The sequence below is a fragment of the Vulpes vulpes genome, chromosome 3 (assembly GCF_048418805.1).
Source record: "Vulpes vulpes isolate BD-2025 chromosome 3, VulVul3, whole genome shotgun sequence".
Classification (NCBI taxonomy): domain Eukaryota; kingdom Metazoa; phylum Chordata; class Mammalia; order Carnivora; family Canidae; genus Vulpes; species Vulpes vulpes.
The window spans coordinates 91,203,930-91,218,394 of NC_132782.1; the positions used below are offsets into that span (position 1 = coordinate 91,203,930).

General features: G+C 56.7%; 1 protein-coding gene across 1 annotated transcript in view; it reads right to left on the minus strand.

The window, feature by feature from the left end:
* Nucleotides 1-463: 463 nt before the first annotated feature.
* Nucleotides 464-14,465, minus strand: part of FAM20C (FAM20C golgi associated secretory pathway kinase) — a 48,789-nt gene continuing 34,787 nt past the window's right edge. The window contains exons 4-10 of the mRNA XM_026011249.2: nucleotides 12,244-12,336; nucleotides 11,185-11,300; nucleotides 4,094-4,274; nucleotides 3,409-3,518; nucleotides 3,175-3,256; nucleotides 2,086-2,145; nucleotides 464-1,450 (exon numbers count right to left, since the gene is read on the minus strand). Of these exons, the coding sequence (XP_025867034.1) occupies nucleotides 1,201-1,450; nucleotides 2,086-2,145; nucleotides 3,175-3,256; nucleotides 3,409-3,518; nucleotides 4,094-4,274; nucleotides 11,185-11,300; nucleotides 12,244-12,336 (892 nt within the window). The 3' untranslated portion in view covers nucleotides 464-1,200. The remainder of the gene's footprint in view (nucleotides 1,451-2,085; nucleotides 2,146-3,174; nucleotides 3,257-3,408; nucleotides 3,519-4,093; nucleotides 4,275-11,184; nucleotides 11,301-12,243; nucleotides 12,337-14,465) is intronic.

The following is a 14,465-nucleotide window of genomic DNA, read 5'->3' on the forward strand; positions in this document are numbered from 1 at the left end:
TCTTGAGCTCCGGGGTTTATGTTGGCCCTCAGGGGAGTCCTCTTCTTGGAAGCCCTGGGGCTGGCCTGTCATAGAATCCTGTGCCCACACGGCGCCCCACGCGGACAACAGGCTTAGGGGGAGCCTCCAGGCAGGGCTCCCGGGAGCATTCAGGCCCTGAATGTCCTGGCTCCGCTGGGCAAACACAGTTTGCCTACAGGTGCCAGGGCTGTGTAGGCATGACGCTTACCCTCTGGGACTGACCCTCACCCAGCTCTGTCTGCACCTGCCACACCAGAAGTGGGACATGTGGCTCGCCCCCTCTTCTGCCTGCCTGCAGGCCCTCTTCCCAGCCATGGTGCCAGCCACGGTGCCAGCCACAGCGCCTGGAAAGCTGAGCCTTGGCTCCACCCAGTTCCAGGACTTACTTCTGTGGAGGGCGGGTGGCAGCGGAGCTCAGGGCATGAGGACCCAGACTCCAACATACATTTGCTCTAGTTTTATTGCACTTTTACCACATTGCAAACTATTCCACAAAAATGCTGCAAAATTCAGCCTGTTGCCGAGGCCCGCAGAAGAGCCCATGTGACGTATTTACACCAACTATCAAAGCAGAGTCAGAAGATGAGCAGCACCCTCAGCCGCCGAGAAAAGTCCAGGTGCTGCTGGGCGGCTCTGAGAAATGGAAGACGTGGTCATCGGCGTCACTCTGAAACTGGGAGTCTGTCCGTCCACCAGCCCATGATGACACCGGGTGCCTTCTGCACTGAGACGGGACTCGGGCCCCAGGAGGGAGAGATGGGGGCTTGTTTCAAGTTAGGTCCAGAGTGAGTGCACCTGGGGGGAGAGTCCGGCCCCAGTGGGCACGGCTCTCTTGTGTGCATTTGGTAGGTGGTCTGGGGTCTGCATAGGTGTCACTATTTATGTACATAGACACCATGTATAAATACAAAATAGTAAATAAAGGCTTCCTTTCCGTAGAAAAAGGGTGGGTCGCCCCCGCCGCCAGGCCGCCTCGTCCATGAGCACAGAGCGCCCCCTCCCCAACCTTCTCTGGTCTTGAAAGCGAATACAACGTGTCTTGTCAGACCCACTGCCGAAGGACCTCACGTTCCCGTGGTTCCCCAATTCCCGGAGTGGCCTGTCTGTTCCTGAAGTCACCGAATTCACGGTGCAGATGCACGTGTCCCTCCTCCACGGCAGGCTGGCGGCTCTCGGTCACTACCTGCCGGGGGAGGCTCTGTGCTCGGGGTCCAGGTCATCCTCCACCACGCTGTGGGGCCCGTCCTTCTCCACGCAGTCCCTGATGGCCTGCAGCACGATGCGCAGCCGCCGGTCCAGGGCCTCCAGGTGCGGCCTGTACAGGATGGGGGCCACTCGGTCCTTGCGCAGGGACTCGGCCATCAGCAGACTCAGCCTGTACTCCTCCTTGGCCAGAAGCTGCAGCCGCAGGTAGGTGGACTTTCTGATCCTGCAGTGTAGACAGAAGTCAGTACCTGACCCCCAGAAACTGGGTATGGGGAGGCCGGGATGAGGAGCTGTGTTGGCTCTATGTGGGGTGGTCCCAGGTTGGTCCCTGACCTCCTCAGAAGCAGTGGTGAGCGTCCTGCCCGGCAGCGCAGTTGGCCACTTGAGACCCGAGGGGTGAGCACAGGGACCCAATACTCCAGGCAGACACAGGGTGGGGAGGGACAGCCTACCTATCCAGGGGACGGTGCCCAGCTCAGCTCTCCACACCTGCCTTGTGGCCTGTTTCATCAACCGTAAAAGGAAGCATGGGTGGGGGGTTGGGGGGGGTGGAGCCCCACAGAGAGGGTTGCAGAGTGGCACAGAGCGCTGGGGGCAGGACGCTGTCTGAACCTCACTGTCCTCATCTGTAAGATGGGCCGTTATGGCTGGCATGAGCTGCATGCCAGGAAGGGCTTTGCAGAGCTGTAGCTCCCGCCGCCAGGTGTCGGGGTGCCAGCCTGTGTGCTGCCGTGCAGTGGGAGTGGGGCATCGGGGGAGCCCCTCTTCTCTGTATCTTGGCTGGCAGGGATCGGGGGACTCTGCCCAGCCTGTGGCCGGGCTGGGGGCTCCCTAGGGGGCAGAGAGTGGACACCGTACCTGCAGCACTGCTGTAAAGGCACCAGAATGGACAGCTCGTCATGGGAATATTTTCCAAACCTGCCCAAGGGAAAGCAGGATTGTTGAGGGTGCCATGGGCAGCAGGACTCCTGCGTGCACCACCTCCCACACGCATCCCCCGGGGGACCCCAAGCACTGCAGTGAGCAGCACCTCGTGTGTGCCCTGCCAGGCCACCAGGGCCACAGAAACCAGGCAGTGTGTCCCTGGCAGTCTGTCTCCAGCACCCCTGGGCGTGTGTCCTCTAGCAGTGTGTCCCCAGTGCCCCGGGCAATATGTCCCCTGGTAGTGTGTCCCTGGGCAGTGTGTCCCCAGCAGTCTGTCCCCAGTGTGTATCCCCAGCAGCCTGGGCAGTATGTCCCCAGTGTCCCAGGCAGTGTGTCCCTGGCAGTCTGTCCTCAGTGTGTGTCCCCAGCAGCCTGGGCAGTATGTCTCTGGGCAGTGTGTCCCGGTCTCTGCTGTCCCCAGCAGCACAAGTGGGGCCTGGGATGAGAGAGGCCCCTGAGAGCTGCCTGGTGTTCTGGCCACTGCACTGGGCAGCAGCTCATAGATGCGGGACCTGAGGCAGGCTGAGGGGAGAAGGCACCAGGGTGGGGCAGCCCAGGGTCCAGCCGCAGTGCTGTCTTTTACAGCTGGGAATCTGTGGCCCCCACATACAACTGTCCAGGCATCTGAGACCAGCAGCTCTAACCACTTAGGAATGTAGGTCCTCGCATGCACCCCTCTGCTCATAAGGCAGAGGGCTCTCCTAGGTGGCCCAGGCCTGCCCAGAAGCCAGCCAGCAGTGGCCACTGGCCCTCTTCGTGGGGCAGGGAGAGCCATTTGTCCCAGCGAGCCAGTCCCAGATGACTAAGATGCCTTCTGGGCAAGTAGCCTCTCTGGGACTCAGTTTCCCCAGGGTAACAGGAGGACATGACAGGACTCAGCACACAGGGTGACCCTGATGGTCAGGAAGAGTAACACTACAGGCCTTCCCTGCCGACAGAGGCTGCATCACATACGAAGTGTCCCCAGGGGACTGCCACCACCCGCACTCAGAGCCCGAGTCCTCCCAGGTCCAGAAGGCTCACCCTCTTCCGTTGTCTAAGTGAATGATAAATGTCTCGTTGCCAAACTTCTCAAAAGTCTCATAGTGATGGCGGTCCATGTTCCCTGTGGAGAGAAGCAGACTGAAAACTCAGGGCTGTCCCCCACTGCCCACGTCTGACCCCAGGGCCAGAGCCACGGGGCAAAGCAGGTGTTTGGCCGCAGCAGGGTCACATGTAGGGTGGGAGCTCCCAGTGCAGGCTGGGGCTGAGACATACCCATGAGGAAGTCAAAAATGGTCATGTCCATGATGTCCAGGACGCGGTGGCTGCTGTCATAGGGGGGTGTCTGCTTCACCTCCTCACAGTAGTCAGGGTCCACTTCCCACCTGCAGGGAAGCCAGTGTGAGAAGGCCAGGTGCCTCCTCTGTGTGGACAGGGAGGCCCCAACCAGCTCAGCACAGCAGAATTACTGCAGTGAGGACCGGGGGTGGAGAGAGGTGTCACCACAGAACAGTGCTGACAGCTGAGGCTGCATCAACAGGAGTATGGGGCTGGGAGGTGGTCAAACCACATCTGGAGGGTTGCCGTTAAGAAACAGGGCCTGGACAGCATAGTCACAGAGATACCTCCACGGCTACCCTTTTGCACAAGGGACAAGAAGGGTACGGAGTGTGAGTGGAGTTCAAACTCGGACAAGCTGTGTTTCGGGCTGCAGCAGGCCAGTCCGCTCCACTGCGGGGGTGCATCTGATTCTCGCCGCCATCTACTCACAAAGGGGAGGTGCCAGCCACGCAGGGGGCAGGCCGGGGGTGTGCCTCCCCTCCCTGATACTCCTTACCCCTGTGGCTGTCAACAGGCCTGAGGCCCCTCTGAGCAAAGTGGGCAGAAGCCTCTCAGACCCCGGGATGTCAGAGTAAGGAGGATGCGGGCCACACGCAGGGCCTGTCCAGCCGACACTCACTCTGCCTTCTTGCGCTTGTGGTACGAGCGCCGCCAGGGATTCCTCCATGTCTTCCTCTTGGCCAGGGACAGGTCTGGCAGGAAGGCTGCCAGTGAGCCCTCTATCTGGTCCGGCTTCCCGCACAGGGCGTGCTCGGTGGAGCAGTAGTAGGAACACTCGCCATAGAAGCAGATGTTGTTGGCTGGTGGCAGACGGACATACTGGTGAGTGGGGCGGGGTGGGGCATCACCCTCACGCCAGCCCTCCCCACCTGTCTGTCCAGGGCCAGGCCCCCGGGCACACCTTCTGGCAGGCCAGGCTCACCCACCGTCTCACCCCGGCTCTTACGAATTGCTGCAACCCGTGCTGCAGGACACAGAGGCCCAGAGACAGGAGCTGACCTGCCTGAGGCCACACAGCTGGGGGAGCCAGCGTTCGGATCTCAGACTGGCATCTACTGAGATTCTAGAGTCAGTGTTCAGTGCCTTAAAAAAAAGGCACTCTCACCATGAAGAAAGTGTAAACACTCTACAGTGGGAGAGGATGTTCACAACTCGTAGCCCTGACAAGGATCTAGCACTCAGCACAGGAGAACTTGTACAACCCCATAACAAAAGGGTAAATAGCCCAACTAAGAAATGCCCCAAGGAGTTCAACAGACTTTTCTCCAAAGAAAATATAGAAATGGCCAACGAGGACATGACAAAGATACTCCATGTCTTTGGTCATTCGGGGAGTGCATGCTGAAACCGCAGTGAGACACTGCTTCTTACCCACCAGGCTAGGTTCGGTCGGGGGAAGAGACATAGACCAGTATTGCTGAGGGTGTGGAGTAGCTGGAGGCACACACGGTGCTGGAGGGACACCAAGTGGTGTAGCCCCCCTGGGAGCCGGTTTGGCAGCTCCTCACTAAGTCTGCCGCACAATGACCACACGACGTGGCAATTCTATGCTCGAGCATCCACGTCGTACAGAGAGGGTCCCAGCAGCTCAGTTCAGTGGCCGAGTGCAGACAACCCGCGTGCCTCTCCAGAGGCGAGTGGACAAAATGTGGCTCATCCATGAAATGGAACACTGTTTACCCCCAATGGGAAAGTGTCACCCTTGCTGACACAACAAGGCTCCATCGTGGATGAGCCACAAGAGCGTGATGCTCCGTGACAGAAGCCAGACACGAGGGACCCAGGTTGGCACGCTCCGTGTGTGTGACGTGTCTGTAATGGGCAGATCCATCCAGAAAACAGTGGTGGTCCAGCGCCTGGGGGACCTGGGGGGGGGGGCTGCTAACAGGGATGGGGTTCTTTTTGGGGTGAGGATAATGTTCTGGAACTAGTGGTGATGTGGCACTGTATCACGGATGTACTCAAAACCCCTGAATCACACACTTCAAAATGATGAGTTTCATTAAAAAAATATAATAAATCAGGGCAAATTTAACTCAATCTAAGCACAAATGATGGGCACATTATTTAAAGAAAAAGAATAAAATGCCATGGTCATTTTGTTGCCAAAAAAAAGATGACCAATTATATAGTATCTGACTCATGTCTCAGTAAGACGAGTCATTGATAAATCGCGCATCGCTGGCTGCTGTGCTTTGGTGAGCTGTCGCTGGAGACCCCAACCAGTTGTCCCTGATGTGTGTTTCGCGACGGAGTTCAGTTGCTTTGTGGGTTTGAGGGAGAAACCCTCCAGAGCCTGGGGTGTGTAGTAACTCGGCAGCCAGAGGGGCAGGCACCACGCACAAGCCCCCAAAGGTGCAAACAGCCAGTTTCCCAGATGAGGCGTCTCCTCTGCTGCTGCCGCACACCCTGCCCAAGCAACACTCATGAAGCTCCCAGGGTCTTCCAGCCACAGGTTCACTCTCCTCATGGAATGAAAACACGTGCGTGGCACCACCCTGCTACGTGGTGGGGGGCACTTGGCTGCTCTCCTGCAAGTGAAGAGTCTCCGCGCCTGGTGAGCAGCCACCCAGAGGAGACGGGAAGGCGCCCTGCTGGCATACGGCACGTCCCTGCTTGGATCCCCTGTCTCTCTCCCTCCCAGGACCTCGTGACCCCATAGCCAGCACTGGATGATCGCCACAGAGGACGATCCAGGAAACATCAGTCTGTGACCTCGTTTGTCAGCATCCCACCAACACCCAAAACAGCCTCAGCCAAGCCAGTGGCTCCACTTTCAGGAGGAAAGTCTTTCTCTGATCCTGTTGGCCAGAGCCCTGGGGTGTGCCAATCTAGGAGCCGGAACTAGGTTTAGAGGGATTCACGCTGAGAGACAAAGGCATGTTGTGAGCACACGGCGTTTTCCTCCTCGGAGATGCAAGTCTGGTTTCTAAAGGGATATCCAGGGTAGGCCCGGAAAGTTTCCCAGGGGTACAACCCCGGTGGGGTGCTTCTGCCCTGGGCCGCAGTGTCCACACCTGAAGGACGGCTCCAGCAGCACCTGCTCAGGGGGCTGAGTGTTAAACACAGTAACCAGGTCAAGTCAGATATGTAGCAGCAAGTCAGGGGCCACTGCATGTGAGCGGTCATTAGCTTGCCCCTGCCCTTGGACAGAAGTGGGCGAGGGAAAGGAAGGAGCAGGGGCCTGTTTCATCTCCGTGATGACAACTGAGATAGACACAGGAAAACCTGCCTTCCCCAGCACTCTAGGCCACTCCTCAACACCTGACTCCTTGGGGGAAGACAGACTGGTCTCTGCACAAGGACTGATGCATTCCCCCCACCTGTGAGGCCTGAGGGTGGAGACCAGGAGCATTTCAGGGATCTGCCCGGCAAGAAGGTGAGTCCCAAAGAATGGGACGCTTGCTGTCCTTGTCCAACCTGGGTGGCTCTGAAATGTGGGTGGCTGTCAGGTGGGGCTGGAATGCTGGGGAGCTACCATCACTCAGGAGTGGCTGAATTTTTCCCACTCATTTTAGAGAGGGTGACAAAACATGAGAGACTCCTAACTCTGGGAAATGAACAAGGGGTAGTAGAAGGGGAGGTGGGCAGGAGGATGGGGTGACTGGGTGATGGGTGCTGAGGGGGGCACTTGATGGGACGAGCACATGTTATACTATATGTTGGCAAATCGAAATCCAATAAAAAAATATATATATATAAAGGAGTGGCCTGAAGACATCTGGGCCCAGCCTGGGACCCCCTCTCACCCTCCACGTGCATTTAAATTGGACATTGTGTCCATAGTGTGTGGGCAGGGTCCCCATGCCCACCCAGCCAGACCCTTGGCCCATGTGGCAGGAACAAGAGCCACTTTAAAGATGTGGGTGGGGGTTGAGTGGCTGGGAGGGGTTCCCAGCTGCTCACATTCTGTGTCTCATCCTGGAGGTGGGCTCCCCTATGGAAACCCATGGATGTGGGCACCTTCCAGGATGTATGAGACGTGTCCACAGAAATTTACCGAAAAAGCATAAGGAATTTGTGGGGCTCAGCTCACTGGGTTCTGACCTGTCCTGCCTCTGCACTGCTATGTGGCGGGGGGCACTTGGCTACTCTCCTGTGAGTTCTGCATCCTGACACCATCCTCCGTACTGAGAGGGCCCTGTCTCCGGTGCACAGAAGGACCGCAGTGTACTTGAGCTCGGCCCACCTCCTAGGGTATCAGTCCTCCTGCCAGAGGCTGGCATCAGGCAGGGCTGGGCCAGAGGGTTGCCTGTACCTGCCACAGGCTCCTCCAGCTCTCAGCTGGTGCCAAGCTCCCCTCTTGGTGGCTGTGACTTTCCCCTTTCATGACTGACCCCAGAGCAGAACTACTCGGGCCTCTGAGGTGGGAGGAAGATTAACCTCTCCAACATGTGCCTGACGCTCAAGTGAAGCTTGGCCTCTGTGGCTACTTTGCGACTGGATGGTTCTAGCAATGCAAAGCAGAAGGGGTGCAAGTGAATCTGAATAGACTTTGTTTTCTAGAATGGGGTCGACGCTGGCTCCCACCACCCAGCTGCGTTACAGAAAACCACACACTTCAAAGGGCTTTTGGGAAGAGATCTGGCTTATGGAGTGGCGCTGCGTCCCATCAGGTCCAGACACCAGGAACAGGGATCCAGCCATCTGAGTGGCACCATGGAAGATTCCGGCAATCATGGTGTCGAACGCAGGCATCCTTGCTATCGCCATAGGACACTGGGAACAGGCCAGGGCTGACAGTTGCAGTGCACAGAGCACCAAACCACCACAGTGGGCAGCACGTGTCCTAATGTGCCTGCTCAGAGGACGGACTGACTCTGGCTTCTGTTGACAGAAAGGAATCCACAACCCATCACCCACCACACGCAGAACATCAGTGCTGGGGCCCTGGATGCTGTGGCTCCGCGGCCCCTTCCTTGAGAGCCCTGGCACGGCAGCTCCTGAGGGGAGGCCCCTCTGCCCTGAGAAAACTAAATATGGAAACATCCTGATGCATTTTCCTCTCTTGACACTTCAGACTGTAGTTCCTCTCTTCATTTTGGGCAAGTTACTGAGTCCCTTCTGGATGGTGCCTTCAACAGATGATTGCATGACAACGTGCACTGCATCCGTCTGGTGTAACCGGACTCTGACTTAAAAACCAACATGCTGGATACCACACGACCATGCGGATGGATCTCAGAATGGTGCTGCCAAGCCAGAGGACAGACAGACAGACAGACGATAGCACACACCGTGTGCCACTCCCGCTTGTGCAAACTGCAGAAGCAGCGAAGTCACCCTCAGAGATATATAACAGATTGTGTTGTCTCGGAGGATATAGGCCAGGATGGGACCGGGAAGGATGGACCAGTTTACCATTTCTCTGCTTATCAAAACTCATGCAACTTCTCACTGTGACACTATTTACAAAGAGCATGTCAATCACACCTTGATAAAATCGGTTAAAAACGGGGATGATGAAACAATCTGTCCCCTGGTCCTGCCTGAGAGTTACATGAGGAATCCCACAGCGGGCACACAGCAGTGCCTGGCAATAGCAGGTGCTAAGTGATGTACGTGTCCCGTCCCCGCCGTGTGATGACTGAGGGGAAGGACGCAGGGCCCAGGGAGCCTCCTTGCAGGCCTCATTGGCAGGCGCAGCCCCGTCTGAGGGGCTTGGGGGCTGCCCACATGGGAATGGGCTAGTTTCTGCCGAGGGGACACAATCCAGCCTGAACGGCCACTCCCCCAACTGCCCTTGGCAGTAACAGGCATTCTGGCCCATCTCTGCTGACCCCATGACAGTCCCTCGGTGGGTGTGGGTTCTGTGGTGAAAGCCCCAGAACTAGCCCAGGACAGAAATACAGAGCATCCACCTAACGTAGAGGGACACTGGTGAGTGATAAACTGGGCGGTGGGTGTGGGAAGCGGGTATGTTGTAATTTTTGAACACTGAACAACATCACCAGGAATGTTACAATAAAAACCACAAAAACCACTGACAAGGAGCAGCCACAGAGCCTGGGCGTCCCGCGGTGTGACCCAGCCTGGACTCGGAGGGCTCGTCAGCACTTGGGGCAGCATGGGTGTGGGGTGTGGGGTGTGGAGGCTGATCACACAGATGCTAGGAATAAGAGCTCCTGGGGTCGGCTGTGGGCAGAGGGAAAGGAGCGGCGCTCGAGGTCTTGGGGGGGAGGAGGGGGCGTAATTCCAGCAGAGGGCACTAGAACCCAAGATTGGGGATGCAGGTTTCCACCCTTGCAGAAGGACCTTCCCAGAAGCTCAGGCTGTGCAAACAGGAGCTGAATTCCCAGTGAGCCGATGAGCTCCCGTCTCTGGGGTGTGTAAGCTGCCCAGGATGTATGAGACATGTCCACAGAAATTTACCGAAAGGGCAGGCTTAGACAAGGCTGACCGAGAAGCACCCTTTGGTCTCTGGTCACGGGGTGAGCCGCTGAGGCATAGAGAGCAGGGGCAGGAGATTTCTGTCCTATTTCCCTGTTATGGGGTCAGAGAGGAGGAGCCCCGTGAGGGTGTGCTGAGTTGCGGATGACCGAAATGAAGCCTGGTTAAGTCGTGGGCCTCACCCCAGGCAAATCTGTGAATGCTGTTAAGAAACCATGCAGCCCAAACCACCAGCAGCCAGATGTCGGGGACCCCCGGGCACAGCCAGTCAAGGGCCTTACGTGGGTTTGATGTGCATGAACTAATGGTGTAGCCACGGCGTTCCCACGGACAGGCCCTCACCACCAGGAGGGTCTCTATCCCAGGGTAGGTCCATGCTCATCCTGTGCTCCACTTCTCTGGCATCCCCCGGACACCCTGGCACCTCCAGGAACCGCATACAAGGGACAGATCCCTGAGACCGAAGGTATTCCCCACGCTCAGGCTGAGCAAGCCTGCTAGCAGCCCTGCTGGCTCGAGTTCTCTCAGGGACAGGGATACCTGCTGTCACTCAGCACCTGGGACCCATGATTCTGGAGTGTGTGACTTACATTTAGGTGTGCGCTGGAGATTGAGGATATAGTCTTAAAATTTTCCATAAATGTCAGCGCCTCTCTCTCTGTAGCACATGGTACACGCAGGCCCCTGCCACCCTTGAGGGCACCAGGAGGCAGCCCAGGCCCTGCCACTGGGTGAGGGTCTTGCCGGGGTGTTTCCTACTCCAGGGGACATTTCAGAGAACAGAGGTTCCTCCAGCCCGGCCACCTGGAGGAGACTCTCCAGAGTGGCTGTGAGTTTTCAAAAATGAACTCATTTGGGCAGCCCGGCTGGCTCAGAGGTTTAGCACCGCTGTCAGCCCAGGGCGTGATCCTGGAGTCCCGGGATAGGGTCCCACATGAGGCTCCCTGCATGGAGCCTGCTTCTCCCTCTGCTTGTGTCTCTGCCTCTCTCTCTCTCTCTCTGTCTCTCATGAATAAATAAATAAAATCTTTAAAAAAAAATGAACTCATGTTGTCTTCGAAAACAAACAAATGGTAGGAAAAACCTCTATACCCAGACCAGGGGATTGATTTAAGGATGGTAACATGGCCATTTGGCAGCCTTTTAAAATTACGATGTAGACACACCCCAACACGTAACTGTGTCGTCCAGCAGAAGGGATGCCCTGCATGTGGCCCCATGAAAGCAACGCGCTGGATTATACAATTATTCTTTATAATCCTTCTTCTTCATCAAAAAGGTAAGTACACACTGGTGGTTACCATGTTATAAGCTGGTTACCTGGGGAAATGAAGAAGGTCCTCCACAGCTTCTTGTCTCTTGTCACATCCCGGATTTCCTTGGTCATGTTGACCATCCTGCCAGCCACGGGGGGCACCCGGCGGAAATCTAGGATCCTGGCGGGAAAGTGACAGGGAAAGGGTTCATGCCCGGGCCGGGGCAGAATGAATACCCATCTCTCTGCGTCCCCTTAGGCCCAACTTGGAGCCCACAGGTCTACCTGGTGCTGTCAGCGACCAGAAGACATGGGCTCCATGAGACTACTTTATTTCTAGCATAGGCCTGCCAGGTGCCCAGACCCTCCTTTCAGGGCTCAATAAATTAAAATCAATTTGGCCACTTTTAACGGAATGCCATCTGAACTGCACTGCACTCACCCACTTGCACAGATACGAGCCCCATGTGCTGCCCCCGGATGCCCTCCAGGGAAGGTGGCTGGGCATGGGGAGCCGGGCATCCTATATCCCCCTACACACTCCTGCAGGCATGCCCTGCCTGCTATAGTTGCCGCCTTGTGTCATAAACAAGCTCTACCTCCCAAGTGAGTGACCCCTGTTGCCTTTGTGGCAACTACTCTTCACAGAAGGGCTCTTTGCTGGGTTTGGGATGCTCAGTAGCTGAAATTGTTGAAAATCTGACTTGGGGTTTCTGTGGCTGCCAAACAAGATTTGTAATCTTTAAAAATACAAAACAAAACAGGCCTTGCAAACTTCAGTGTATCGGGGGTCTTAGGAAAACCCTCATCTGCAAGTCTGGGGGGACCCCGGGGACTCTGCTTTCTACCCAGCCTGGGGGACCGTGAAGCTGCGGCCTGGACCACATCGCAAGCTGGAGGGCCCTGCCATGTAAGCAGAGTAGCTCCAGAGGGCCAGGGTGGGGTCCTCCGCCCCCTGGATGCTGGCCCGTGACAACCTCTGGAGGGCACACCTAAACGGCCACCCATCACCACCTGCCCAGCTCCCCAGCAGCAGGCGGCAGTGCGGAGACCAAAAAGGAGTTCATGTTGTGCCCGGTAGAGCCATCCCAGAAGACGGGCGATGGATCTGGGGCACAGCTCACCTGTCCAGGTGGAAGGCAGCGATCTCTGCATTGTGCCTCTCATAGTCAGAGAAATAAAAGAAGTCAGGTGGTGTTTCCTGCTCCCTTGTTTGCCTAGAAAAAATGGGATGAAACAAAGGATTTATCACCATCAAAACCCTCCAGTGAAAGGGTACAGGTGGCTTTTACCGGCTGGCAAAAACAGACTGTCAAACTTCCAAGAATGTTCTGAGCCAGTTGTTAAAGTCATCCTTAAAAATCAGCTTATATATAAACACACAACCACATAAGTTACATTTAAAAAGTAATAAACATTTAAATCTCATCACTTCCCAGTTATTTCACGGCATCCTACTGTCTGCTCTCGAGGCTGGCTGCTGACTTCTCCTGCGTTTGCAGGTGCAAATAGCATATGATGAGTTGATGCATGTCCCCAAGGCCACCTTCAGTGACCTCTTGCTGAGAGCTTCAAATCAGCCAATGAGGAAGTATTTGCACCACAGGATGGGCTTCTTCGTATGGCCCCAGCCCCAGCCGGTGCTGTCCAAACACGCTGTGGAGAAGACCACGTTCTACGTATCACTAGCCACGTGCAGCTCTAGACACACAATGTACTAGTGTGGCTGAGGCACCGGCTGATGTGTCTCATTCTGGCCGATCTGGATGTGAGTGGGCGCACCTGGCTAGGGGCCACTGTCCTGGATGGTGCAGCTCTAGTGGGTGAGGCCTGAGGCCTCCCTAGTCCTTCTCGCCCTCTGTGTTGCTTTCCTCACCTAAGCGGAACAGTGGGCCTAGATCCTTCTCTGCCTGCTGTCTCTCTGGCTTTGCCTCTCCAGGGCTGTTTGCATACCCTTGACCCCGGCAGCTCCTCTGGCCTGATGTGGTTTCTGTCTGCCCTCCAGGTGGGCCAGCTCTATCTGTGGCCACCACCTTCAGGAAGCCCCTCCAGAATAGTTTTTTTCCTTTCAGAGGCCTTTCCCGGTAAATGCACCTGGGGTCTGCATGCATGCATGCTAAGATGGGAGACCCCTCCTGGCTCCCCCAGACCCTGTCTGCAGGAGAACGTTTGTCAGATCCGCCTCCATGGAACAGAGAGCACGTCCCCAGGCCCAGCTCTGCCACTGGCTGATGTGTGACCCCTCTGGGATACCCAGTTCTACACCCTGAAGGGACAGTGGGCATAGCTGCCTCTTGGGGCTCTGTGGGATGAGGTTCAGTGTGGGCGGGCCTCCAGGGAGGGAGGGTGGGCCTCTAGGACCTCGTCTTCACAGGAGGGCCACTGAAGCCCAGGGAGGGTCACTGATGGCAGGGCCAGGGTCCTGACTGCCTGCTACAGACCACACACGCACACATGTGTACACACATACACACACTCACAAGCACTCCTCGCCAGGACAGGGTGTCAGAAGCATCTCCAAGAGAAGTAGGACCTGGTCTGTTACCTTTTCTCTGGCACAGCCACCCTCCTGCAAAGGAGCCTGTGGTGGCACAGAAGACAGTTTGGCTTCCTTGAGGCAAAAGAGGCTCCAAGCTCAAGCCAGAGATGAGTGACCGGCACAAATCCAAGCATAAGCACATCCCACTGCCCACTGCTCTGCTCTTGGCCTAGAAGCAGAAGGGCAGCCAGGGGCAGGTCCACCCCAGGCTCTGTGGCCAGGCCCCAGCTCCTGCACCCTCAGCCCCAAGGCCTTCTAGCCAGATTAGTATACCTAGTTGAGAGCCCTGGGTGAGCACTGAGGGTCCAGGCAGGAGGGAAGCAGAGGGAGCAGCCATGAGAGTGTATGGGGCAGGTGGCCACAGGGCGCTGGCCAGGCTCAGCCTCCCCAAATGGCCCTCATCACCCCATCTCCTTGGTGCCTACCCCCAACCCAGGACTACTGCCACCAGAGACCTCCTGGCTCCCTCTTCAGCTCTGCGCTCCTCTCCCCTCACCCCTGCGCTGCCTCCAGCATCACCACACCTCTCCCAGACCCAGCTCCCCGGACTTCCCCACCTCTGCACCTTTGCCTCTGATGGGCTTTCCACCTATACTGGCCTCCTCCATCCTTTTCAAGATCAGCCTCAGCCCCCACACGCTTTCCTTGGCAACCGGGCAAGCCTGCGCTGGCATGCACCTTCTGCAGAGGAACTTGGCATTGCTACATCAGAGCATTGTTTGCAGGGCCTGGGGCAGGAGTGCCTAGCTTTAGAACAGGTGTGCAATAAATAAATGAGTTGATGGAGGGACAGGGAATGGGCGCAAA